We start from the raw sequence: 27,786 nt of genomic DNA, 5'->3' as shown, positions 1-27,786 counted from the left end.
ACCTCCAATCATAAATCCCTTTAAGACTTAAGCGTTCTTCCATAGTCTTTGATATGGATCAGACGTTCAGCCAATGGTCCATGGGCATGACGTCTGAGGCTGAGATTAGGCATTAGACTTAATACTATATATATATTTTTTTTTTACAGTCTATCCTTAATACTTTGAAAGAACCATTTAAAGTGCCGCTGATGATGGTTTAGGTCTGCTACATGTTTAATGAATGCAAAGACAATAAAAATCAATTAAGACATTTTAAATTTATTTTTAACAAATGGGAATACACACATGCATTTAAACAATTAAAGCCATATAAATGGGGAAAACAAGTCCTGATCTGTCTTTGGTAGAAATATACATCTCTTTCTCATACATTTACAAATCTACAATCTAAAAGTGTTGAGAAAACAGTCAGGACTGAAAAAGCAGAAAAATATAGTTAAGAATAAACTAGCAAGAACTGACCATTTTCAACATGTACAGAAATCTCTATTCATCAGTTTATATAAACAACAGTTTAAACAGTTCACAGACAATGAAGACATAGTAAAATTATTTTTTCTCCTTATAAATATCAAAATAAATCCTCTCTATAAAACTATCATGCCTTGGTTAAATTCATTGCATAGAAATGTAGTGACATAACAGATTAAAAAAAAAGTTCAAACCATTAACTTATTTCAAGTGCAATTACAATTTTAAGTAGATACAGACATGGACTTTATTTTTTTATTTGAAGACCTGAGAGGTCAAAGTGTGAAAATTGTTCTGAAATTGCCATGGCACACACCGTTAGCGTAGGACAAAAACGGGAGCTTTTAAGATGCGAGACATGGAATGTTTGCTGTGGATTTTCTGCCAGGCCCATGCAGTGCAAAAACACACTCAATCACTTTTCTCAAAGAGATTTGAGCTCTGTTAACTTAGGAAAAACAATTCAAACACCTAGAAATGGCCAAAGCTGCTCACTTAAATATACACTGGATAAAGTTTGTGGACAAAATTTGTAATTAAAAAAAATAACTGTGGTGCAACCAATAGCATGTATTATACAGAAAAACAGAATGTGTCTCATCATTAGCCCTGTGCGAAGTGATGTCCATTTTATCTCCCTCTGAGTTCTACATAGTGTGATGGCAGACTTCTAACGCATGGACCGGATCAGTGTTTCACACCTCTGTTTCCTGCTCCCGTGTTCAGTCCAAGCCGCCCTTTTAGCTTAAGTTACAAGGGTTTCCTTCCCCCTCAAGGAACAACATATACAACTTATTACCATATTAAATATTGAATGAATATAATCTCTGCATGACCAAACTCCTTTCTAGGTCATCTAGATATCACATCTGGAGATGCGGCCTCCTGAAGATGAGGCTTTGCAGGCTGTGAGGACTATCGGACAGAGTTCCTCTGGCTCCACAGACATGCTTAGCGTGAGCGTGTTCTTGTTGGAGATCATCATGCCATCCTGGTCTTCAGCCTCCATGTCCTCGCAGAGGCCACCGAGGCTTCCGTTGTGAATCTGGCTGAGGATTGTGTCCTTTTCATCCGCAGGGCTTCCTCTGCTGCTAGAGCAGTCCATGGCCTCTGCTTCTCCTCCATCAGAGGGTATACGAGAAGACCAGTCCTCTGCCGCCCCGACTTCCTCCTCTTTGTCGGCTCGCGGCCTGTATGGAGGGATCTCGGTTACGGCGAACTTCTTAGCCCAGCTGCTTAGCGCTCTTTGCCGGCATTCACCGCTGGGCTGTCCGGCCTCGCTCCTAGACATGGGGTGAGATGAAAATAAGACTTCTGTGTGGGGGAGCTGGGGAGAGACAGGGAGCGAGCGGCATTGCCGACCGGGCAGCTGCCAGGGTTCTGTCCAGGAGGTGGAGCAGTTGTTCCCAGAGGCACCAGTGCTGATGTTGGCCTGAGGCTGGTATGAGCTTTGACTGCCGTGAGGCGAGTGCAAATCGAACATGAGCGAGAAGACCGACTTGCTGGGTACGTCGCAAAACTTGATCTTGCCACCTTTTAAGTCCTCTCTGGCACTGAAAGGGTTGACTTTCGGTAGCCCATGTGTGAAGCCCTTAGGTCCTGGGTTGTAGTAAGGGTCCTGGACGTTCACTTTGCGGGCGGGTTTACGAGAGAAAATGTCAGACTGGCTACGAGAAAGCCAGATGTTGCGACGTGGACGGGGGGACTTGGGTGGAATCTTGTCATCCTGAAAACCAAGAGGATTTAACCTCTTTATACCCTTTTCACCTGGACCTAAAACAACAATAAAAGAAGTTGAAACCACATTAGAATTATGTCTATGGTAACACTTTAGAGTTAGATTCTATATAATAACCTTAAGCAGTACATTAGGTAACAATATCAAGATTGGCTTGCCTTTTCGGAGATGGCAAGAACTGAGGGATTTGAAATGATGTACACATTTTATTACTCCACAGGTGAGTAAGCTAATTTATTGAGCAGATAAATTGCCATTTGTAGCTCTCTAACAGAGTTCATCGTAAAGAATTATCTATTGTGAAGGGTCATTATGGTTGTTGAAGCGCTATGCTGGAATTTATTTTCAAGGAAGTATCGTTTCTATTAATGGGTAGGGCAACAGTAACGTGTTCAGCTAGTCAGCTTAAGATCCTTTCCATCTAAACTAGTTATATCTCGTAAGCCTCGTGGTGAATGTTTTATGAGCAGTAGGATAACCAAAACAATGTTCTTCCGCAAAATGCATTGTATACATAGTATACCTTTAAGCACCAAAACTATTTTAAAAATTAATATATAGTAATATGATAATAAGAAATGCTTCTTGAGCAGCAAATCAGCATATTAGAATTATTTCCGAATGATCATGTGACAAAAGATTGTTAGCCTGGATGCCAGCCGAACTTAGCCCCGCCCACAACATTTTGAGGTCGGGGAGTTCGGTCTGGACTCGATCCGTAGAGGAGTAATTATGCCCGAACAGAAACTGTTCGGACCAATCACATTGTCAGGGCGATGATTGACAGATTATCACCAGAAACGTTATCAGTCACGTCACCAAAGAGCGCATGGGGAGTTTGATTGACAAGCGATCTAACCAACGCTGCATCCGCCATTTTTTCCGACAAAGCAGTCAGGAGTTAGAAGATTAACATCGGTGGAGTTAAACTTGAAAAATTGTGCATATTGACACAACATTAATGGACTAGTAGGAAGAGATGAGCGGTTAACGAGCCTCTTGAGCTGAGGCGCTACAGCAATCTGTCACGATCATGGTCACAACACATTAAAGAGCCACAAATTTTTTTTTTTTTTTTAATAACTACACAGTTTGAAAGCTGGGACTTTGTTTAATATCATAAGTAACCTGCTCTGTCTCGTCTGTCGATGTGTGGTCCGTATCCTCTTTGCTCCGCGATGTATTTTCCACTCTGTGGCGTGACAGCGCCACGGCTTGTCGGACAAAGCAACAGTAACTAAGGGGGGCGAGTCTTTGCGAAAGGTCAATTAGTTTACAACAATGATGGCTGTTGTTGAAGAACTGAGATGTGTAGATCCCGCCATCGCGTCCGTTATAGAAGATATCGACGGCGCATTCATTTTAAAAGAGGAACAGAGGACCGCGATCAAGGCATTTGTCCATGGGAAATATGTCTTTGCCGTCCTTTCTACGGGATTCGGCAAAAGTTTGATTTATCAGCTGGCCCCGATGGTCGCTAAGAAGAGTTCTGTTGACAACTATGCGTCGCTCAACATTCGTCACTTACTCTGTAGCTCTGATTGGTTGTAGGTCTATCCAATTGAGGTCTTTCCTGGATCGGTTGAAATACGCCCCCATAATCAAAGCCCAATGGAGCAGTATCAGACTCATATTCGAACTAGAATTGAGTATGACCACGTCAGGCTAAAAGATTGTAATGATGCTGAAAATTCAGCTTTCCCATCAGGAATAAATTTGAATGCATCAAAATAATATTTCATAATTTTACTGTTTTGTGGTATCCGAGATCAAATAAATGCAACCTTGGTGAGCAAGAGATCTTCAAGAAACTCTTACAGACCCCATACTTTTGAAAGGTAGTGTAAAAATAGATGTTCGTTGTTAGTTCATGATGATACCAAATGCATTAACTAATATACTAATATATACTGATTTCATTGACAAGTGTAAACACTATGGAACTATCAAAACTGCGCTCTATTAGTGTGAGCTGACCAGCCCGATACAACAAGATTGGCTCAAACAATGGCATGAGTTTGGGGGTGGAGCTAACCATTTGTTGATCAATGACAGATGTGAAAAATGTTCAGACAACACGTTTAAAAACAGTATTTCTGCTAGTCACCAAACTTGAACCAACACACTTGAACACTAGGGGGTGACAAAATCTGTTATTATGATTATGTGCAAGGCAAAGAGCATGAATCATGTTTAACATCAAAACTCAAAATACAGAGCTTTGAAAAGTATAGTACATCGAATAAAAAAATGTGCCTATATGCTTTAAAACATTTAAGAAACATTAGCGTTAATACTCCAATTGTAACACTTTACAATAAGGTTCATTAGTTAACATTAGTTATCATGCACTAATAATGAACTGCACTTCTACAGCATTTATTAATCTTTGTTAATGTTAATTTCAACATTTACTAATGCATTATTAAAATCTTGTTAACATTAGTTAATGCACTGTGAACTAACATGAACAAACAATGAACAACTGTATTTTCATTAACGTTAACAAATATTAGTAAATACAGTAACAAATGTATTGCTCATGGTTAGTTCATGTTAGTTAATACATTAACTAATGTTTAACTAATGAACCTTATTGTAAAGTGTTACCCAAATCTTTTTTAATATTATGACTATATGGAGACTGAGCAGTGAGATTGCAAAGCAAAGACAGAAGAAGTAAAAGCTGTGCATTAGAAGTAATTCCCATAAGGAAAGAACATCCAATCTATAAAGCTCATAGACAGACAAGGTTACGGTCTCCAATCCTGTTTGCTTTTCAGTCTACTCATTCTTAGAACTCATAGGCCCTGCGGTATTACATGGAAACATAGTGTTGGATGGTATGAGCAAAGCCTCAGGGGGCGACAGTATGTACTAGCACTCTGTCAAAGCAACTCACATCAAAGATGCATTCAAAGCACATCAAAGCTTTTGGTTTGGTGCTGGAAATGGTGAAAATAAATATAATGGAATGGACACCTGTAGTTTTCATGATCATATCGACAGTTTACAGGTTAGTCAAATCAATACTGGGAGTGAAATAAATATGCTTGCGTGAATAAACATACCTTTAGGCATGGGTTTTTTCTCGACCTCTCCGGCAGTTAGTAGCATCCTCTCCCTCTCAGAGTCATCAGCTTTCAGCTTTTTCTGGATTTCTTCCAGCCTCTTTACTATATCTGGGAATGAGGGCCTGAGCTTTGGATCCATCTGGGATATATGTGGAGGCAACAAGAACATAAAAACGCATCAGGATCTAAATCTGCAGGAGCTCCATGTTCTCATTTCTATTCTAAGAATGTTACACTGCCCAGATATTACAGTGGGACAGTTTCATGTTGTAGTTGCTTGTCTGTTGATTAACTGATATGGAATGTATAATTATATTATATTATATTATATTATATATTATATATGTACACTACCATTCTAAAGTTTGTGTTGATAAAATGTTTCCAAAAAAAAAAAAAAAAAAAAATCAAATCTGTAACACTTTACAATAAGCTTCATTAGTTAAACATTAATTAATGTATTAACTAACATGAACTAACCATGAGCAATACAGTTTGTTACTGTATTTACTAATCTTTATTACTGTTAGTTAATGAAAATACAGTTGTTCATTGTTTGTTCATGTTAGTTCACGGTGCATTAAGTAATGTTAACAATATTTTAATAATGCATTAGTAAATGTTGAAATTAACATTAACAAAGATTAATGCCGTAGAAGTACCGTTCATTATTAGTTCATTTTAACTAATGTAGTTAACTAATTAAATAATGAATTGTAAAGTGTTACCTAAAATTATTACTGACCCCAAACTTTTGAACAGTAGTTTCTATTACAAAACTATGAAAAAATAAATATTAAATAAATACAGAGCATGTGGTATGAATAAAGGTAGGATCGATTATTTGGTGCTCCCTAAAAAGCACAATAAGGATCATTAAATGGATTGATAAAGAGAAACTCTCACATTGCAACAGTTGAAGGCGAGCTGAAGGAAGTCCGGGGGACAATCTCCAACCATGTGCTGGAAGGCGTGGTAATCCAGGCCAAAGTTCTGCAAGGGAGCACATGATACGGGTAAATGTCATACTCAGGACAAAGAGGTTTTAATGACAAGCATAAACAAGTCATGTAGTTACAAATTTTTAATCACCAAAACATTTATTGTAGAGGCTTATAACGGTGAATTACTGTTGTGGACTCACTTCAGTGCGCGGTAGGTAGTCAGGATCAGCCTGTATCCTTGCAATGATCTCACACAAAATAATGCCATACGAAAAGACATCAGCCTAGTAATTAATACAGAGAAATGATTATGTGTCTTGATAGATGCTGGCATGAAACAAGCCTTGTGATAGAGTGCCGACTACAGCTGAGAATCTAACCTTTTCGTTATATGGCTCATCTCTTAACACCTCTGGAGCCATCCAAAATGGGGATCCCACCACAGACAGCTTCTCCCCCTCAAAACTGAACACAGAATAGTAGTCAAAACACTGACATCTCAAAATACTTTTGCACATTATATAAATAGAGACCCTTAAGCACTTAGTTCAGCTGAGGAAGCAGTACTTTGAAAAGGCAAGTCTTTCAACAATATGTGCTGAATAGGGAAGGGGTATCTAGATCAACAACAAGCTTTGACTAGTTTCTATTTTTTCCTTTGTTCAGTTTAAAGATTCAGTATTTTTAGGGGCAGTGCTATAAATAAACTTTAGCTGTCAGAGCGTTTAGCACAGTACTGTCTGCCATGTTTATTGAGCATCCCGCCACAAGTGGTGAAAAATCTGTCATGCTCACTTATGTCGTTCCAAACCCATAAGACTTTTGTTCATCTTTCAAAATAAAATCTGTTTTTAATAAGACCTGATTGCTTGACACAAGAAAACAAATCTCATTGGTTCTTGCAAAAGCTCAAACACGTTTACGTATTTTAGATGTTCTCTATGCATGACCATTAATTAATGTGTACGTGACTAAAAGCCTGAATTAAATGTGTTCATCATATAAAGTCTCTTCAGAAGATGTGGATTAAAGAACTCGATTCATATGGATTAATTTTACCATGTCTTTATGAACATATGGAGGCGTCAAAAAATAATTGATGACAGAACTTTCATTTTTAGGTGAACTAACTCTTTAAGAAGGTGTGTAGTTTAAAAATATAACAATTCTGTTAAGCTCCATCCAGCTTCTTTTGAAATCAAGAACATCTCTTATGTAAGAATCCCCTAAAAATCATCCAATTGGGGCCCGATTATACAGAGCTTCCAGTTTAATCAAATAAAAGATTAATCGACTAGTTGTTCAGGCAACCAAGAGACTATTCGATTTTTTTTTTTCATTTTTTTTTTTTAATGTACTAGTAGTAAGGAGGTCATGGGAGAGAACTGAACTGCTTTGGTATTATTAGCTCTCTTAAAAGTTGACTTTGGACGGTATGTTCCTTCCAAATTAGATAGCACCACCCCCTGCCAGTATTGCTTGCATCTCATCATTGCTTCCTTTCAGATGAGCAAAACAGAAGGATGCCCACTTTAATGTTTTATACAACAAAAAAAGCCACATTAAATCATAACTGCAGCTATAATCAGCATATAGACGGCAGAGTGAATGTTTTACTCTTTTTGTAGGTCTCCACGTTGCCTGTTACTCACTCATGACTGGGGATTTTCTCAGCAAGGCCAAAGTCTCCAACGATCGCAGTGTATCCATTCTCATCAGACTTGATTAGGCAGTTCTGAAAGGAACATCAAAAGGAAAGAAACGGTAACTAGAAGAACATATTGCTCCTCCCACAGGATCCCTTACACTTGAGATTCAGTCAATTAGAATCACTTAAACAGAAAGTAATGATGTATTGAAGAAGCCACAGGGGTGATTCCCACAGCGTATAATTATGGGAAGTCCCACAAGTGCTTAGAAGAGAATGCAACAGCTGGAGGTAGAGACAGCATGTCAGCGCATGCCACCAACAAGAGCACTGTGAAGACTAAATCAAAAGCACCTGTTACAGTGTTGACTGATATAGTCATCTAGTTTATAAAGTAACCACATTAAACCCACAGGACAAGTATACCTAATAATTGCCTACCTTCATGAGGCCAATAAAATTAAGCAATGTAATGACTGTTTACGACATAACATTCACCGATATTTGGGGTCAGTAAGATTTCGATTTTTGTTTTAAATAATCCTTTTATTCAGCAAATATGCATTAAATTGATCAAAAGTGACAGAAAAGACATGTATAATGCTACAAAAGATTTCGGTTTTCAAAAAAATTCTATTCTTTTGAACTTTCTATTCATCAAAGAATCCTGAAAAAAAAACTGTTTTCAACATTGAAAATGAGAAATGTTTCTTGGGCAGCAAATCAGCATATTAGAATGATTTCTGAAGGACATGTGACACCAAAGACTTGAACAATGACTTCTAAAAATTCAGCTTTGCCATCAAAGGAATAATGAAATGCATATGTTGAGCATTAGAGACTTCATTAACAAAATCTCTCATTGTAGTTTATTTATTGTCATGATTAACTCTCTGGAGTCGGGTAACGCGCCGGCGCGTTTTGCAGGATTTTTTTCACATTGCATAAGAGACATAAGTAATACATCAATTGAAACTATAGAATGTCTTCTTTTATTTGTGTACACTCAGAGTAAAAACAAAATGTTGTGCTTTTTATAAAATAAAGAAAACTAACATGATGCATGATCTATAGGCTATACCTTGGAGGTGAGATCTCTGTGAAAAATGCCCTTGGAGTGTAGGTAACTGAGGCCCATGGCGATCTCCAAGGACAGCTTGACCCGTGTGGCCCAGCTCAGGTACTTATTGCTGTCCAGCAGCTGCTCCAAGTTTCCACCATTAATGTACTGAGAAAAGAGAAGATACATCATGAGACAAACGTCACTGTTTCCATCTCTTTGAAATCCTAAAATGGCCCATATTGCATTCAAGATGGTACAATAGAATGACGGGACAAATTTGACTGGGTCCATAAAAAATGCAATGCACAAGACTCTGAATCTGATAAAATAATAATCTGATATGTACAACAATAATGGGCAATAATTAAATCTGTAGCAACTTTAATCTTTGCATCATGGGGATTAAAATGATTTTGATGGTCACAGTACTTTGTGTTTACAACACAAAAGTGAATCCAATCAGTTTCCTGTGGGTAAAAGTTTTCCATGCCAACTCTCCAGAGGATTGGTTTTCAAGTCACAAAAGCGTGCAAATTAGCAGAGCGCAGTTGGAGCTCTTTAAGTGCTTCTGTTTCACACAGTGAATTTGCATGAAAGTACCATCTAATAATTAGGCAATTATTCTGCAAGAGACATGTTAACTATTCTTTTGCAGCAGTAAATGTTTTATGTGCAATTAACTTTAAAACAAGTCTTTGAGATATTAGTTATTGTGTCACACATGCTACTAGCTAAGAGCCTGATGCATTCACCACAGGGCACTGATCTCAACAGTGTCCTAATTTTGGGCTGCCTGAAATGATCTCCGCTGACAGATAAAGGGCTCCACATTTAGCTAACAAAATTAGCCATGGCTGACTAAACAGAGGAGACCTTAGTATGTGGTCAGTGCTGTGAGATCTCACAAGCAGACAAGACGGCTGAGTCAATATGACAGCACCTTCCAGTTTCCCATAAAGCTTTTGTGCAGTGACCCGGCTGAGGTTATCAACAGACCTACTCCTTGGCCCTTGAATAAAATGACCAAATAGGTTATGCTCTTGTAGCTGGATGACTTGCATTCAAAGGCAAAAATAAAATCTTGCAGTACAACTCACTCTCTTAAAATTTGCAGTATAGAGCATAACCTTGAGATCAATGTTTACAAAAAAAAAAAAAACACCAGCCAAGCATCTAATTATCTGAATTCCCTGGAACTTTAAGTTAACAAAATGATCACTTAACCCCATCCCAAATGGCACACTCAGCCCACACGGTCCTCATTTAAGTAAACACTTTTCTATATGGAATGTTGGCAACAAAATACAGCGGTAGTTTATTCTGTGCACTAAAGTGTCTGATAATAGGTTACTGGGAAAAAGCAAATAGTATTTAGATGGTCATGTGATCTCAACATGACACCACACGAGACGAGCTGGTCTATGTAAAACATAACAGCTTTAATTAAGTTACTGGATTCTTTATCTCGTGTGTGCATATGATTTTTAACAAAAAAATGTTTTTTATTTTAAAAAGAATACTTATAATTCTGCAAAAACATTAAACTGATCAAAAATGACAGTAAAAACTTATACTGTTAAAAAAAAAAAAAAAAAAAAAAATTCAAACAAATGCCGTTCTTTCCAACTTTCTATTAATCAAAAAATATTGGGAAAAAAAAAAAATTATCCACTTTGATAACAAGAAATGTTTCTTAAGCACCAAATCAACTATTAGAATGATTTCTGAAGGATCATGTGACACTGAAGTCTGGAGTAAAAGTTAAAATTCTGAAATTTTAACATTAGAATTTAAACTTAAATTACCCTTTAAAATATTAAAATAAAAAAAGTTATTTTATACTGTAATAATATTACACAATATTGTTGTGTTTTTGATCAAATAAATGCAGCCGTGGGCATGACATTTAAAAGAAAAAAAAAAAGAAAAAAAAGAAATAATGCAGTGATATTAGGAGGAAAGGTGTTAGTTTATGTTGTTCCTAAAACAACTGACATACAGTCTTGGATATCCTGGGCTAAATATATAGGCCCACTCTTCAGCTTCTTGGGCATGTCTTTTTTTGCTCTGTTTACCTCAATTAGCAGATAGGTAGCCAAACCACAGCCAATCAGTAAACTATTCAAGGGTTCAAATAAGTGCAGAAAGTATCCTTACCAAGTATACAATTAGTAAATATCTAATTATCTGCATGTCTGCATGTATGAAGACCTGCACATTTGTACATGGTAACCTGTTAGCTAAGCCAAATCACGCCATGTGGCTAGCTGTCCCATCTAATCCCATTTCTCTCTCTTCTTACAGATCTGATCTCACGCCCAACATCTATCCTGAACCCAGGTCAGGAAATCTTTCCTCTGGAAGTGGCCTGCTTCTGCTAATTGTTGGCTTCATCTTTTAGAGGGTTAAAACTAACCCTACATCACACCATTTGATCAGTGCTGACTATCTGACACACTGCCAGACTGATTAAACTGAACAAAAAGGAACAGTCCAGGTTTGGTCTAAAGCTGTGTTGTTCCAGGTGATTAGGTGACTGATGTGTATGCCTAAATAGAACAAATCCTCTTGGTGAAACGATAACCTTGAGTGTGTTGAAGCAGCCTACAACGGAGAATGAAAACCTTCCTGCAAGGCTGATTTCAGAACTGTTGAGTGATGAGAGAGCTCATTTAATACACTGTCAACTCACTCAGCATCCTTTAAATGAAGTGTCTCAAGGGCAAAAAAATGACTGGGAATTCTTAATGGCATGAGCAACATAAGGCCCCAGTGGCTTTGAAAAATAGTATAATCCCTCAGCAGGCCAGTGATTACCACTAAACTAATACCTTTTTCTGTCAACATGCATCAAAAAAGCAGAGTAAAGGTCACAGGGGCCAGGGCTACAGCAAGAACAAAGGACCTGCAGATTAAACTATAATGGAAATACTAATGCATCACCATGTCACATATCTAGATCAGGTGTCACAGACACACTAGTACATAGTGTTTACCAGTTTTTTTTGTAGTGAACTACAGTATAAAACTAAAAATATGTGCAGCTGCATAGATTTTACTCCTCATGACTATGTAGTTTTCCTTAAGGTGCAAATCGGTTGATTCATTTTTAATTAAAAGGGAAATTTTGTACATTAAAAAGTACTCAATTTTCATTATTCTTAAAAGACTTCCCCTAATGCAGTGGCCATCAACCCCCACTCTGGAAGCCTCAACAAACTTTCAAGGTGGCCCCAAGATGACTTAAAATAAGACAAAACAAGCATTAAAACAAGACAAAACATCTAAAAAACCCTTTTTTTCCTCTTATGAAGAACCAGCAGGTGTTCCACTATGTTGGAAAACCTGGATGTACGTAGCCTAATTCCATAAGTGTGATTTCTCACACTTTATTAATAAATCAACAAAATCCTAATTAAATCAGCAAAATAACGGAATGGACATTTTTTTAATGAATATACATTTTCATAGTTATGCCAGGCTCTAAAATATTTAATGAGATAAAAATTATGGGTTCGAGTTTTCTTTTTTAAAACCCTTAACCTTAATCCTTATTTGGTACATCACTAATCACTGCAAAAGTCATGGGGTCTTTGAATTTTATTGTGGACAATGGGGGGCCATGGACTAAAAAAGGTTAAGAACCACTACTCTACCTAAAAAAAAAACAAACAAAAATAAAGACTTCAGATTATTTATTGCATCAAAGGTTACATGCAAGGAAAAGCATTGCCCACATAACCTGAACATATAGGCTACTATATACTATACACTATACACGTGTAATAAACGCAGTGCATTTGTGGATGCATACAGGAGAGATGTGCTGTCTTTTTCCATAGTACATTTGACTTGATGCCTGCAATTTATTCCTTGTTTTTAAAGATTTATGCACATTATTTATATTCCACATTACACTTATATATATATATATATATATATATACACACATAATATAATATGTGTGTGCGCGTGTGTGTATATTATATTATATTATATTATATTATATTATATTATATTATATTATATTATATTATATAAAGCAGGATTCAATGAGGGCGAAAAAGTACAGAAATGTACCCCTCTTTCCTCTAATCAATGTTAATCTTTAGCATAGGACTATATTGCACAGCAACATTCATACAGGAATAAAACACTCAGACAGTTTGAAATGGTAAAAATACATCATGCCTTAGGGGACTGCCAGTGGGCTCTCTAATAGAATACTTCCCCTCGGGCCACAGCGAACAAAGAGTAAACTGTTCAATGTCACAGTGAGTCATTTGATTCACAGGGGGAAATGCCACAGATTTAGGAATCAAAAAGGTACACTGCGAGCACTCTTAGACCAACTTTTTCTAGCAATGCACGTATTATTCAAGAACAAATTCAACACAGCGCTATCGGTACAAAAGGCTATGTTTTTACAAGTTATCTTGTTGCAACACTATCAAATGTGATAAGGCAGTCTTGTTTTAGGTACTGCCCATTAAGGGTAGGTGATATATACCGGTAGACACAATTAACGGTAGATAATTTATCAACCGGTAGAGATTTGGGACTATAGTCTCAATCACGGTGAAGCTCACATGACGTTGCTGTGCTGCACGGTCACAAAAGCGTATAATTTGAATGCGTTTCAACCAACACCTGTGAAGAGACGGCGTCAACTCCTGTGAGGACTTCAGATGACGCACACTCTGGATCATCATGCACAATTATTGTTAACATGTGCACATGAACCTGCTGCTCAGAGTGTGCGTGAGTAATGAACAGTTCTTTTTGCCGCCTAATTGGGCTTGAACAGTCAAATACACGTCTCAAAATGCCCATCTTTGCAAGTATCCTCATAAACAGTCATTTATTTCTTAAGTGAATGTAAACAGTTAAGAAAGAAAACGTGTGTAATTATATTCGATCTGTGCATTCACTCTTAAAGTGACAGCAGCCTAATAAACCTGCTGCTGTCTTATCAATGTTAATCAAACAAGAGAAAAAAAAAAAAAAAAATCTCTCACTGCTCTTTACTAAATCATTTTTGTAACTTTAATAAACAAATGTATATTTAATTTACATAGTGAAGACTATGCAGTATTTTTTTTTTTATATATAAAATGTGATTACTTTATACAATTTATGTAGTATTTTTTTCTAGTGCATGAAGTTTTTCAGGTAGGCCCATTTCATGTGTGTCTTTGTTCTACTCTAGTTTGTTGTCCTATAGCTTATTAGTTTCCTTGTTCTTATTTTATCTTTATTGACCGTTTTACTTGTCTTCACTAAGCTTGAGAGTTGTTTTTTACTTAGGCTAGTATTTATTTTTTGTAATATTGAAATTGATGACAAGAATAATGAAACTTCAATGGCATCAATGGAATACTATAAAATTTAAAGAAAGTTTTTTATTTAAAGAAAAAAAAAACAGCTATATTATGTTTTAATTTATATATATATTATAGTTATTTGTTATCATGAAATAAAATTACTCAAGATTTTGGACATATCGCCCACCCCTACTGCCTACTGAGATGTGTTATGAATGAAAGCTCTTAGTCTGAGATGATGTTGCTTACCTCTGTGAGAGCATGGAGCTGACCTTCCTGTACACACACCCCCATGAATCTACAAAATCACAAAAACAAAGAGGTTGATGTTAGTTTAATGCTCTAAAGCAGTATAAGTTACAGAAGATTTTAAGGATACCAAAAAACCTGCATAAAAAGTAAAAAGTCAACGTGCAACGGAATAAGCGCAAATTCAGCAATATCGATTAGACAAGATGTTGTCATCTACATCAACGCTGACTTTCTCTGAAGCTGCTGTCCAATAGATTATTTTATGCTTTATGTTCATTTCTTGTGTCAAAAAATGGCTTTTACAAATGACACCATAAACTCAGACAGGTTTATGACACTGTACATCAACACTAGCTATAAAATGTGAGACTGTCTCCAGTCGACTGGAGAGTGAAAAAGAACAAAATGGCACAGTAAAAGCAAGATTTCTGCTGTGAAAACAAATAGCTGAAAGGGTGCAAAAACAAGTTTCATTATTTTAAAGAGAAGCAAAACATTACAAATACAGGACTCGACAATCATTAGCACTGATAAAATATGATGTTTGTTAATTTCAAGATTTGTTTTATTTGGCATGCACCACCACACATGCAATTCACATGTGGCATTCACTATGTAACGAAAGGTGAATGAGTGACACTGTGAATGAGCAGCGTCAGACAACACAGATATGAATGCGTCAATACAATAATATTACTTCCATTGTTATAAAAGATTTTCATTTCAAATCAATACTGTTCTTTTGAACTTTCCATTCAAAGTATCCTGAAAAAAAATGAATCACTATTTTCCACAAAAATATTAAAGGTGCAGCGATTTTTCAGAATCATTGTTGAACACTCTTGATATCTGAAATCAACCCAAACAAACACACTCCGCCCCTGAAATGCACAAACACGCATTGCAAGAGTGGATGTCTCTTTATCATAACAGGCTGAAAGCTGCTGTTTTCTGTTTTTACAAAGCATTTGCTATTAATAATAGCCTATTACTGGTGTTATTTAATGCTATTACTTTTTGGCTAAGAAATATTTAGCATTTCTTTTTTTTTTTATTATTTATGAGTATATAGGATGTGTTTAAGATAAGTTTGTAATGCGTTTTACAACGGTTTTACAATGTGTGTTTTTCAGAAATTGCTTACTGCACCATTAGGCAGCACAACTGTTTTTAACATCAATGCCAATAGGAAATTAGCATCAAATCAACATATTAGAATGATTTCTGAAAGATCATGTGACACTGAAGACTGGAGTAATGATGCTGAAAATTCAGCTTTGACAACACAGGAATAAATTACATTTGAAAATATATTAAAAATAGAAAACAGTTATTTAAATTGTAATTCACAAGATTATACTGTACAAATCACATAATTATGTTTAATCATATTTTTAATCAAATAAATGCAGCCTTGGTCAGTATAAGAGACTTACGGTGGCCGAGAGAGCTCAACGCACTGCAAATGAAGAAAACATCTTCATCAGTTTGACAACACATGCTCTGCAAAAGTCCACAACACATATAAATAGACAAACGCACTGCAAAAGTCCACAACAAATAGACAAACGCGCTGCAAATAGGACATACCAGGCCCAGCGATCTCAAGCCCTTCTGTGATGATCTGAATAATGATGATGATGATGATGATGATGATGATGATGATGATGATGAGGGTGATGAGGCTACTTTTACAATTAAATTAATAATTTAATTTGCCCTGCAATAATTTATAGCGCATCACGCATAACCAACGCGATGTAATAAGATTAACTAACTCCTCATTTAAAAAAAAACAACTTGTAACACCTACATCTCATTTTTTTCAATACTTATTGGCCACAAGAGCAATATTAAGAAATAAATTAAGGTTAAATAGAGTTATCAGAACATGTTGAAGTAGAGCTCTCATCGCTGAGTTTTTGGTTTCACTTTCTGCAGTGAATAACTGACTGAGATTTGAGACAAAAACAAGTAAATTATTACCAAAAAAAATATTAATTTATTATTAATAATATTTTTTTTAAACGCAAAATAATATTTGCATGTGTTGTGGACTTCTGCAGTGCGTTTGTCTATTTGCATGTGTTGTGGACTTCTGCAGCGCGTTTTGTTTATTTGCATGTGTTGTGGACTTTTGCAGCGCGTTTTGTTTATTTGCATGTGTTGTGGACTTCTGCAGCGCGTTTGTCTACTTGCATGTGTTGTGGACTTTTGCAGCGCATGTTTTGTCAAACTGATGAAGATGTTTTCTTTATTTGCTGGTGTTTTTTCTATTTGCATGCATTTTCTTCATTTGCAGGGCGTTGAGCTCTCTCGGCCACCATAGAGACTTCTTTCAAAAACATTAATAAAATCTTACAGACCCCAAACTTTTGAAAGGTAGTGTATGAATGACAGTAGTATCACTGTCGCTTGTGTTATCTGATGCACCACGTCAGTTCCAACACCACAGCAAAATGTCACAAAAGGCCATTAGCAGAGGTAAAATTTTCAGAAAATCATCAATTGCAAGATGACAGTAAGAACAGTCAGAGAGATCAGATTTATATACAGACCAGATATATGTCTAGCATGGGGCCTACATGATATAGCATTTCACTAATTTGTTCCCAGCCATGGCACAACATATCAATGTCTCCGAATGGCCACCTCACACGAGTCATTACACAGGATACAAATTTGTCTGTGTTTTCAAAGTTATGGCCCCATAAACCCCAGGCCTGGCTTTTATTGCAGGTCTGCGTTGGGATTTCTTCAACAACGATCTCCTTAGCCTTCTTCTCCTGTCTGCGCTATAGTCCCTCCACCCCCATTCAAAAAGATGTAACAATGGTGTGATTGTAAACCACACACAGACCCTCTCTCTCTTTCATCCACCCACAAATTCACATTCTGCTCTACAAACAAGAAAGCTTCACAAAAATCATTCTAGATGGCATTTTGTCATATAAACATAATTCAATAAATGTAACAAACAAATAATAATTGAACAAATAAATAAAATAATACATTAATAAATAAAAATAATAAAAAACAAATACTTAAGTAAACACCACATCTGAACTACTTGTCCAACATGCTCAGGTCCAATTCCCCATTTCATCCTCAGATGTGGGCAATCTCAGCTGACAATACTCACTAGGTCTACACTGAGCTGATGTGGAGAACCAAGAGGAGAGCTTTTTGATCTCAATGAAATCTAAACTTAGGATGTTGTTTCACTCCATCTATTTTTAATGGATTTCTGTGGAACGGGGAGGAAGAGGTCATCCCAGCGTTTCCATTACAAAAGGAGAGAAAGATTCACGTTGAAAGCAACACTCCCACAGTCTCACTATTTAAAGGACTGCATAAATTGAGCCACTGGCAGTGCATAAAGCGAGGCACAATTTGTTCAAAGAGTAGGAAACCTAATATGTATTAAGCTACATCAGTCAATGCTTTATATGAATACTGCAGTCGTGTTTTTCTTTGAAACACATGTTACTTCCATCTTCCCATTTAGTTACAAGCTCGTTAAATGTACTTTTATTGGCATCAGCTTCTTAGTTTCTTGTTAGTGAGAACCGCAAATGCAATCACCAACTTCATAAACTAATCACACAGAGACACATGGCAGCAGAGAAAAGAACTTTTCTCCACGGCAGCAGAGAAAAGGGCACCAGGGGCCAAAATCTTAAGAAAGTTCCTAAGTTCCTAATTATTTACCCTCATGTCAACCTTTGTTCATCTCCACAACACAAATTAAGATATTTTAGATGAAATCCGAGTTTTTAATTTTATTTTTATCCCCCATAGAAAGCAACGAAATCACTACATTCAAGGTCCAGAGAAGTAGTAAAGACGTTGTTAAAATAGACAATGTGACTGACTACAGTGGTTTAATGTTATGAAGCGATGAGAATACTTTGTGTGCAAAACAAAAATAAAAATTTTATTCAACAATTTTTCCTCTTCTCTGTCAGTGTCCTATGCAGTTGACGCAGTGCAGAGCTTCCGTGTTCACGTCCGAACGCCGGCTCAGTATTCTGTTTATGTTCACTTCAGACATAACTGCGTTTACATAAATACTCCACACAATGGACATTTTGACAATTGTGTGTGTATTCAACCATTGAAGTGCAATAAGACTTTAAAGAGAACTGATTGCACGATCGCATGCTGAGAGAGCTCTTTTTCACAGCTTCATCACTCGAAAGTGTCAATAGTGCTTTACTACATGTATATATTTCTACATACACTGATATACACAATAAACCAAAATCTCTACCGATAGACATTTTGTACCATTGTCAGAATATATACTGTCATACCACCCAGCTATAATCAAATACACATAAAAAATATGTCAGTGCTTTTATAAATTTACAGTGAAGTGAAACAGACCGAGGGAGGACCCATTGCGATAATGGTGCTAAAACTAAAGCAAACCTGAGTATGTTGGGGTGGGAGAGTCTGTTCATGAGCTGAACTTCTCGCAGCATGTTGGCACGATTACTGCTCAGCTTGTTCATCTTTAGTGCCATTACCTGGTCCGAAGCTCTGTGACGCACCTAAAACAAAGAAAATGAGAAATGAAGCGTTCCATCGCAAAAACCTCAGTCTCATCTTTTAAATGAGCATTTTTAATCAGGCTCCTCTGTTTAGGTTCAGTAATTTCACTTTAATGGCAATGAAAAGGTTGTTAGTCAGTTATTAAAGGTCCCGTTCTTCGTGATCCCATGTTTCAAACTTTAGTTAGTGTGTAATGTTGTTGTTAGAGTATAAATAAAATCTGTAAAATTTTAAAGCTCAAAGTTCAAAGTTTTTTGCAAAAACCTCCTAAGTCCACCTCTTTGGACAACAAGACACAGTAAAACGGCCATTTCTGTCAGTTTTACAGCAGCAAAAGGAACACTGTTGTGTTTACTTGCTACTTGTGAAATCCTGTCATTGCCACTGTAACGATGGACAAAACATGAAAACATAAAAACTTGCCGCTTAGCAATTGAAAGTCGGCTCATACACACCATCATTCATCGATTAAATCAAATGATTTGATTTGAGTCTTTCAAATTCTTCTGTGGATTTTGATGACAAAGGGAAGTGACATTTAACGGTTTCTGGCAACGAACCGGTATTTCTGAATGGGCTGGCGCTGGAATTTAACATATTTGAAGCAAAAGTATCTGATGAACGTATACTATGTGCGAAGAGCGTTCACTCACTATCTCAGTTTTGACTGAGGTGGCATTTAACGGCTTTTGCATCTGAACTCTTCAAATGCTCTTACTCTGAATTTGAACCAGTGTTCATTTTGACAGCAAATTTTGATTTAGTTTTAGTCAGTCTTTTGACTAAAATGCCATTTAGTTTTAGAAATATTTTAGCCATCTGAATTGTATTAGTTTTAATCATACAGACAAAATGAAATGATTAACTCTTCTCTATGTTTTTATATGCTCTGAATGTTCATCTTAAAAGGAATATAAAAAAATGAAAAGAATTTTGTTCAATGCATCTTGGCCCATTGCTTCTCACTAGCTACTAATGATTATGGGTATTGCAGTTAAGTAATAAGTAATAACCACAAAATTATACCAACAATACCACACGGGAAGTGACATACATTATCATTGTTAAAAATCTACACAATCAATATTCTTGCATGAGATGAAGAATAGAACAGACAAACACTACCTGTGTGAATGACTACTGGCCATGTGTTGTTATGGGTTTCACAACATTTCTAAAATGTGCTTCTGCAGATCCGTTTTCCTAGTTTCCTCTTTGTGCTTTCATCTTACTGACCAATAAAAGAGACAAATATCAACCACAGGATATCCTCATGAGCGCCAAAAAAAAACAAAAAAAAATTATCATTTTGTATGTCTGTAAAGTGCTGACTTCCTCAAACTGTATGCAGATATAGAAAGATAACACAGCTGAAGCATTACTCAAGAAATTCAGCGCTAGGGAACCATTGAATGTTTTAAGTTCTGTTAATGTTGTAGACATAGCAACATAATATGAGCATTTCCTTTTATTTTAAATACGTGGTGCTGACTGTACTGCAACCAATCTCACTTTGGGAATCAGCATCCTAGGAAGAGCCCGTTTCGTGTGCCCACCTACAGCGAGAGCCGCCTGTCAGACATGGACCCAGATGCCTCCTCTACAGCACCCGAACTCTCAATCTGTTCTGCTAATATAAAGTCACAGCTTGCTGCCCATGCAACAAATCCAGTGTCCAAGGAAAATGTTTTGGTTCCTCAAACATAGAAGGATTACCAAATTGAGCAATATGATTATATAGGGAGTCTCCATAGTGCTGTAGGGTTTTAAGATGTTTGTTTGAGCTTATCACATGGATACAGATTGAAGCTCATGTTCAAATAAACTGAAAAACGCTATTATTGCATTAGCTTCCCAGACAGGTTATTGCAGACCCTCATCACAGCTGGTATTTGGCTCAGCGCATTACCCCTGCCTGTGCCACATGCAGACACCCCCTGCCTGCCATCCTAAAGTCATTCACTATGCTTTAAATCCCAGCCACCTGTGTGGGGAAGGGAGGGAATATTCTTAATGGATATACATAACAATCCACTAACCAGTAATGTCCATCGTTTTCAAAGCAAGTGGGTTCAAGGGTTCAGACAGCAGCTTAAAAGGGCTCCATAATTATTTATTTACACAGAAACAACAGCTAAAGTACTTTTCGCTTTTAATTTACTGCACTTTTTTCACTATTGTAATAAAAAAAGACAAGTAAATAAATAAATATATATATATATTTTAAATGCAACAACAACAAAAAAAAGGTACTTTTCCAGACCTCATTTTGTTATGTTTTTAGCTTCACACATCTGAGGCAATAAAAGTTTGACTGAATGCAACAATACATTTACACTGCAAAAAAAAAAAAAAAATTTGCATGTTCAATTCAAAGTTCACAAAAGGCTTAAACATTTGCATTTCTTGGACACTCGCTTCAATAAATAAAACTTGTCACAACTTGTCACTGGGGCAACTTTGCATTTTATTTAGTCCTAAAAAGGTTCTCTAAAAGGTACTAACATGCACTTTTAAGGGGAAGATAAGGTACAAAGTTGTTCTGTTAAGGATACTGCCCTAGTGACAAGCTGCAGTATCCTTAAAGTTAGAATGTTTGCAAAGTGTACAGTTTTCTGACATGTGGATATTATCTGAAGCAATATAAAAAACATTGGTAACAGTTTTGTAGTATCTGCTCTAGATGGCTTATAATAAAAGTAACAATCTACTCTGAATAAACAATTAAAATAAGCCAATTGAGACTTCATAGTTGTAGGGTCTACACTTTATAGGCCCTGTTTACACCTGGTATTAAGATGCATTTTGGTTGATCAGATCACAAGTAGACAAGGGAGACACATTCCCATTTATACCTGGTGTTTTAATCCATCTTTTTTGTCTACTTTCGACCACAGAGCTGTCCTGATTTCTTTGAGGGAAGGGTCTATGGGGGGTATATGTATGGGCTTTTCAGATCTTTTGATCTAATGGATGAAATAAGCTCGCCCAATTTACATAAGAATGTGAAAGGAGATGATGGAAAATATACGGAGAGCAGAAGCTTTTGTTTCTGCTCTGATAGCCGTAAGACCACAGTGAACGCTGTGAGTACGTGTTAGAAATCATGAATGATGTCTGGCTAGCGCACTTCCCATAATGTTTAGGCAATCTTTTGGCTGAGCTGATCGCTAAATGACTAATAACTAGCCTAAGAATCTTAGCTCATTTATGACAAAACACACAAGCTAAACCAAAACCAGAGTTCCAGCAACATTTGAAAAGTGCCGGTACGCAAAACAAAGTGAGGTTACCCCTAATTTGAGCATTGTCTATATGTTAAATGATCTGTGCATTAAGTCTTCGAGTGTAAATGCAAAATAACAGACCTGCCACCTTTTTTCTATGTAATGTGTTGCTTTTATTTGAAAAGTTAGTAAGGAAATGAACAACAGTCACTCAGTGACTTTTAATACATATTTTTAAATATAAAATAGTTCTAAGTACTTTGTTTTATAATCTGTCAGTGATAAAACCTCAAATCTCATGAATAAAAAGGATAAGTTAATATTACAAACTGTTTCTCTGCATATATTTTGGATTTATTTATCGCAGTTCACATGTGTTGAGTACTCTGTACTGTGTGTACCACCAAAGACCATTTTTGACCGAGGAAAAACCCTGCTTTCATTGCTATGACAGAAGAATTGATCTTAGTAATGGGCATCATGATGATGCACTCTTCTCCCAGGGCTTTTCTGACCTCAATTACTCACAGTGAATATAAACCCTCAGAGCCTACCCTACTACTGATGCTCAGCATCAAGGGTAGTACTCAATTTAACTTAAGAGAACTTAACAACTAAACATTTATAAATTACAAACTCTAATCAACACTGCAGGATGCTCTTTGTAAACGCCAAAAACAAAAATCTGACATGACAATGTTCACTGGGACAATAGGTGCTTCAATGAAAGGAACCATTGAGAAATCAGGAGGGGTCAAGAAGATGCTCTAACTCTAACAAACTCTGAAAGCTACTTTACCCAGTGCTACAATGGTTACTAGGGACTAAGTTAAACTATCCTATAACAGGTTAAAGAATCTAAAAAGGCTTTTTAATGGACTTTAATGCCTTTATATGACAGGATAAGTGCATAGAGACAGGAAACTATTGGGATGAAAGAGAAAAGAATGGGATCAGGACATTAATCAGGCCAGATTTGAACCTGTATCACTGTCAACCAATGACAAGCATTGCTATGCAATACTTTAGGCCCAAAATAATCTAAACAGACTTAAAGCAGCCAGTTTTACCACACTGAAAGCTGGTCATAAAATGGAATCGTTCCCAACCTTCGAACACAATGTTTCATCTTCACTGTCATTGCTAGGACCAGCCCTATACTCTTCATTAATTGCACAAGTTAACTTAATATTGTAATCCAATAGCAAGTATTCGATCATCATTACTAAGCTAACAACATTCAATTTTATATTCCAAAATCTGCACATCTGACATTCCAACCTGGAAGGCAACTCATCCGCTCAATTACAAGATTAACCTTCTTTTACTCCTTTAGGACGTCTTCCACTGAAACTCTATCTTTGAGAAAGGCTACACAACTTTCACCTCCTGGTGTGTAAAAACTAGGAGTTATCAGACAGGTGAAATGACTATAATTATTTAAGTCAGAACTCAACTATGAAGGCCAAGTGACTAAGAAATAAAATCGAAATTAATAAATTGTCATCAGACAACAATCTTACCTTGTAGACCTCTGAAAAAAACCCAGAGCCAATCCGCTCGCAGATGAAGTCATCAAGTCGGGTCAGGCAAGAAAAGGCACTGATGAGGGCACGATAAGATGATGGACACACCCTGTCCAGTGATGCCGGACCGGTTTCTGCTCCTCCTCCACAATCCAGGTCCTCCAGTCGATCTGGCCTTGTGGGAAACCCAGCAATGGAGTTCCGTTTGCTCCGCTCCATTGCTACTGGTGCAAAAATTAATCTGGTCGATTATCAATCAGCGGTTCACATTTTTGATGGTCTTTTCCAGACCTACAGAGGAATAAACAGATGAGTAAAATATTGTTAATAACAGTATGTCCCATTATATTGGCCATTCTTTTAACAACTGAATATGTATTGTTCACTCAAATAGAAGCAATCTATAGTGAAGGAAACCAAACAAACAGTAGACTGAAGAGTAGATTATGAAAAAGATTTATCTTAATATGCGTCACAAAATATATTCTATTTTCATTTAAAAGTCACAGTGCAACAGAACATATTTACTTCTGTATTGTGATGTACATTGAAGTAAAGCGGATTATTGGAAAAAAAAATGTAGAATAGAAACTTGGTTCAATCCATCGGGTGTTGATTGGATGGAGGCAGATCTGAATGTGAATTTGCAGTAGATTGTAAGACAAGGGGTGTTTTATGTAGTGGGCTAAATGATTGGAAAAGTTATACATAAGAAATCTGTCATTTTTCGTAGGAGAATGACAGGGTAGAGAGGATATCACTGAATAAAGTTGTTATTTTTGTTTTGCGCACAAAAAGTATTTTTGTCGCTTCATAACATTAAGGTTGAACCACTGTGGTCATGTTGACTATGTCTTTGCTACTTTTCTGGACCTTGAATGTGGTCATTTTGTTGCCTTCTATTGGAAATAAAAACTCTTGGATTTCATCAAAAATATCTCAATTTGTGTTCTGAAGAGGAACAAAGGGCTTACAGTTTTGGAACTACATGAGGGTGAGTGATTAATGACAAATTTCATTTCTGGGTGAACTAACCCTTTAAATTTCTTACAATATCCAAACAAATAATATACTGTGGCATGAAAATGATTCACCTAGACTAAATTCTCTGTAAAAGAACACAGAATCAAGCCATTCACACTCATTTCCCCTCATTCATCACAAAAAAACGAAACAAAAAAGAAAAAAAAACAAATAGAGGACGGATATGGGATAAACTGTCCCTGCAACATTCCAGTTATAAGCTTGGAAATGAAATAGAGAAATAAATAAATAACACAAAACTCTGCCAGGATCTAAACACTGCCTTCCCACTCTTACAGTTCAGTGCCACACCCCAGTAAAAAGCCACTTTAAAAGGACCATAACATTCACGCAGGCCCTAGGCCGCTCAACAGCTGGCTCTACTCACTACATTGTGATAAATCAACTCAGTCCATTTATGTAGATTCCCCCTGTGATTTTCAAAGTTGCAATCATGGCTAACCTTCAATAATAATTAAGGTGGACGGTCCCTCTGTTTTTGTTTCCATAAACACTCACCCAATTATGTCATTTACTGTAGAAAGCAACAGAAACTGCTGCATGTTCGGAGTATGTAAGAAGGACCACTAAAGACAAGCCCTAAAACAGCTGTTCTGATCATGATTCCAGTGGCAACGATCCACATAGCTCATTTCAAACTTGACCTTCAGTTGGGACAGCCTTAAGGGCAGCCAACACTCAATGTTCAGCTTACTGCATGATTTGACCCATATACCAATCTCTTTCCATAAATAACACTCCCAGTCTGGAAAATAAGCAGGTCACACAGGGTCAAAAATGATGCACTAGGCTACTACAAAAGGGGTTCCACCAAAGCAACAACACTGTTAAGCTAACTAAACATTGCACAACAAGAGATTATTTTGATTTAGCAGCACTACTCTAAAATCTGACTCGTGATCTCTAGCAGCCAAAAAGATACACAAAAATTCCAAAAGAGGTTGTAATGCTTTCACATTCTACAGGTACCTTAAATCACGTGATCAGACAGAGCGACCTCGTTTGCTTGCTGATGATGTGAAAAACAGCATGTCTGACATTCCTAAGATTAGAAATAAGAAATGAGAAGGACTTGACCATCTTGTACAGACATTTTTCTGCTCATACCAGACATTTTTTGCATGCATTTGACATACTTTACAGTGGGAAAACAGTAAGGTGGCGTTTTTCATGAATCTCCTTAACACTTCAAAATCTGCCCAAGATGTTGCTAAGAAGTGCTTAGACGCAAATAGGCCTATTAATGACCACACTTAAGACACTTTACAGGTTTAAACACACTTCCCAGGGTCAACATATAAAATTACAATAACGATTTTGCTGAATTATTACAAAACCATCCCCACCATTTAGGCTAATCAACGAGAACACATAGGGTTAAGGGAACTATGGCAACGTTTCCTAACAATCAGGCTGAATTTGCTTAACACACTAACTGTGCGTGATAAACCAGTCATGAATCATTGTAACGTTTTTGCACGCGCTTGCGTAGTTACTAGGGAAGCAGAAGAAAGCGGACGCGAAAACAAATCGGAAGTGCAAGTGTTGCAATCCGAGATCGCATAATTGATGCTGACCGAAAGTAAACTCTGTTACTGCAAAATAATAAGCGCGAGAATACCGCTGAGAATAGTGATCAGGTGCAACTGCATTGCTGTCATTAAACTGTTACTCATAGGTGCACCAAAGCGCTTTTTAATTGTTTACGCGCCTGGGTATCAAGTTTAACGTACTTTAAAACCAAGAGGAAAGATCCTGCACAAAGTTAATTGTCTTACCTGGTCATCAGGCTTGAAAGTGAAGCAAATATTGTGGCAGTCGAAAGGCCTCACTTAGTCCCATTGCATTTTGCAATTGCAAACGAGCGCCATACACTACAATCCATATATTTACATGCAGGTATAGTTGCCTGTTTCGACCAAGCGTCGGCCAGGCTACATTTGAACTCCAAGACGAACTAAACAACTTTTTGAGCGTCTTATATGTACCGTAACTAGAACAAACTTTCCGACAGAAACGCAATTTCAGCGTGCACAAGTAGACAACTGCGTATGTTTTGTCGTTCTGTCCACAAACATGAAGCGGTCAAGAGAAAATAAATAAGCGCGAGCTCTTTCTAGATAGTGTTTCTATGTCCTGTCAGGCTCTTCAATCGGTTTCTATACTCCAAACTAATTTAACGAGCAGTGAATCCTCAAAGACGTTATTCCACGTAGGGTGAGTGAAAATACAGTGAAGTAAATTCAAGAGACAGCCACTTCCATAGCAGTTGCCTCTCCCCACGGACCAAACTTACGTTTTCATTTGATGGAGACAGACGTCAACGACGGCCATAGAGATACAAGAGACTTCTTAAACGGTGTTATTTTGAACCAATCACTGGGGAGGCAGATACCACTGTGGGCGGGTATTTTGATTGATTGACTTGTCTTTCCGCAAATCAAAATGTCTCCTCAAGGTGCAGTTGTCCAATGATAGACTTGATTGTATGGCATAATAAAACACATAAACAAAAGTAGATTCACACCTACTAAAAGGTTATTAGGACATATTCTTAAAATCTCTGTGTGTTTTAAAATGCATTATGGTATTATGGGTTCGAAAACAATTGTAGGCTAAGAACAATAAACAACTGGGAGGGAAATGCATTAAAAACATTTTAAGTATTTATTCCGTTAGAAATAAGAAAATTACTATCCCACTGTGCGTAAATTGTTATGGATAAAGGATTAATGTAATGATGCCCACATATTTTAGCACAGCTGTGCCTTCCAATAAAACACGAGGCAGCTGTATTCTAAATGAATTATTATGGCGCCATCTTTTGGGAGAGAAAGCAACGTTTTTCAAGGGAATACAATATAGACTACAATATGTAGAGTTGTCAGTTGTATGATAATAATAAACCCACTTTA

General features: G+C 36.8%; 1 protein-coding gene across 4 annotated transcripts; it reads right to left on the bottom strand.

The window, feature by feature from the left end:
- Window positions 1–281: 281 nt before the first annotated feature.
- tesk2 (testis associated actin remodelling kinase 2) lies at window positions 282–27,220 on the bottom strand. 4 transcript variants are annotated; one of them, XM_067363729.1, is made up of 12 exons: window positions 27,168–27,195; window positions 25,841–25,913; window positions 23,825–24,118; window positions 18,952–19,073; window positions 14,515–14,563; window positions 8,960–9,106; window positions 7,883–7,965; window positions 6,611–6,695; window positions 6,431–6,514; window positions 6,193–6,279; window positions 5,284–5,425; window positions 282–2,247 (listed from the first exon to the last, which is right to left on the bottom strand). In XM_067363729.1, exons 3-12 carry the CDS (start codon window positions 24,044–24,046, stop codon window positions 1,331–1,333), a joined length of 1,938 nt encoding a protein of 645 aa, XP_067219830.1. In that variant the 5' UTR covers window positions 24,047–24,118; window positions 25,841–25,913; window positions 27,168–27,195; the 3' UTR covers window positions 282–1,330. The 4 variants fall into 4 exon arrangements, with proteins under 4 accessions (XP_067219830.1, XP_067219829.1, XP_067219831.1 ...); XM_067363728.1 differs by lacking the exon at window positions 27,168–27,195 and adding an exon at window positions 26,650–27,161; XM_067363730.1 differs by lacking the exon at window positions 25,841–25,913 and having other exon boundaries at window positions 27,168–27,220.
- Between the last annotated feature and the right edge of the window lie 566 nt (window positions 27,221–27,786).

Source organism: Chanodichthys erythropterus, chromosome 16 (assembly GCF_024489055.1).
Source record: "Chanodichthys erythropterus isolate Z2021 chromosome 16, ASM2448905v1, whole genome shotgun sequence".
Lineage (NCBI taxonomy): Eukaryota > Metazoa > Chordata > Actinopteri > Cypriniformes > Xenocyprididae > Chanodichthys > Chanodichthys erythropterus.
This window is presented reverse-complemented; position numbering and strand designations above follow the sequence as displayed.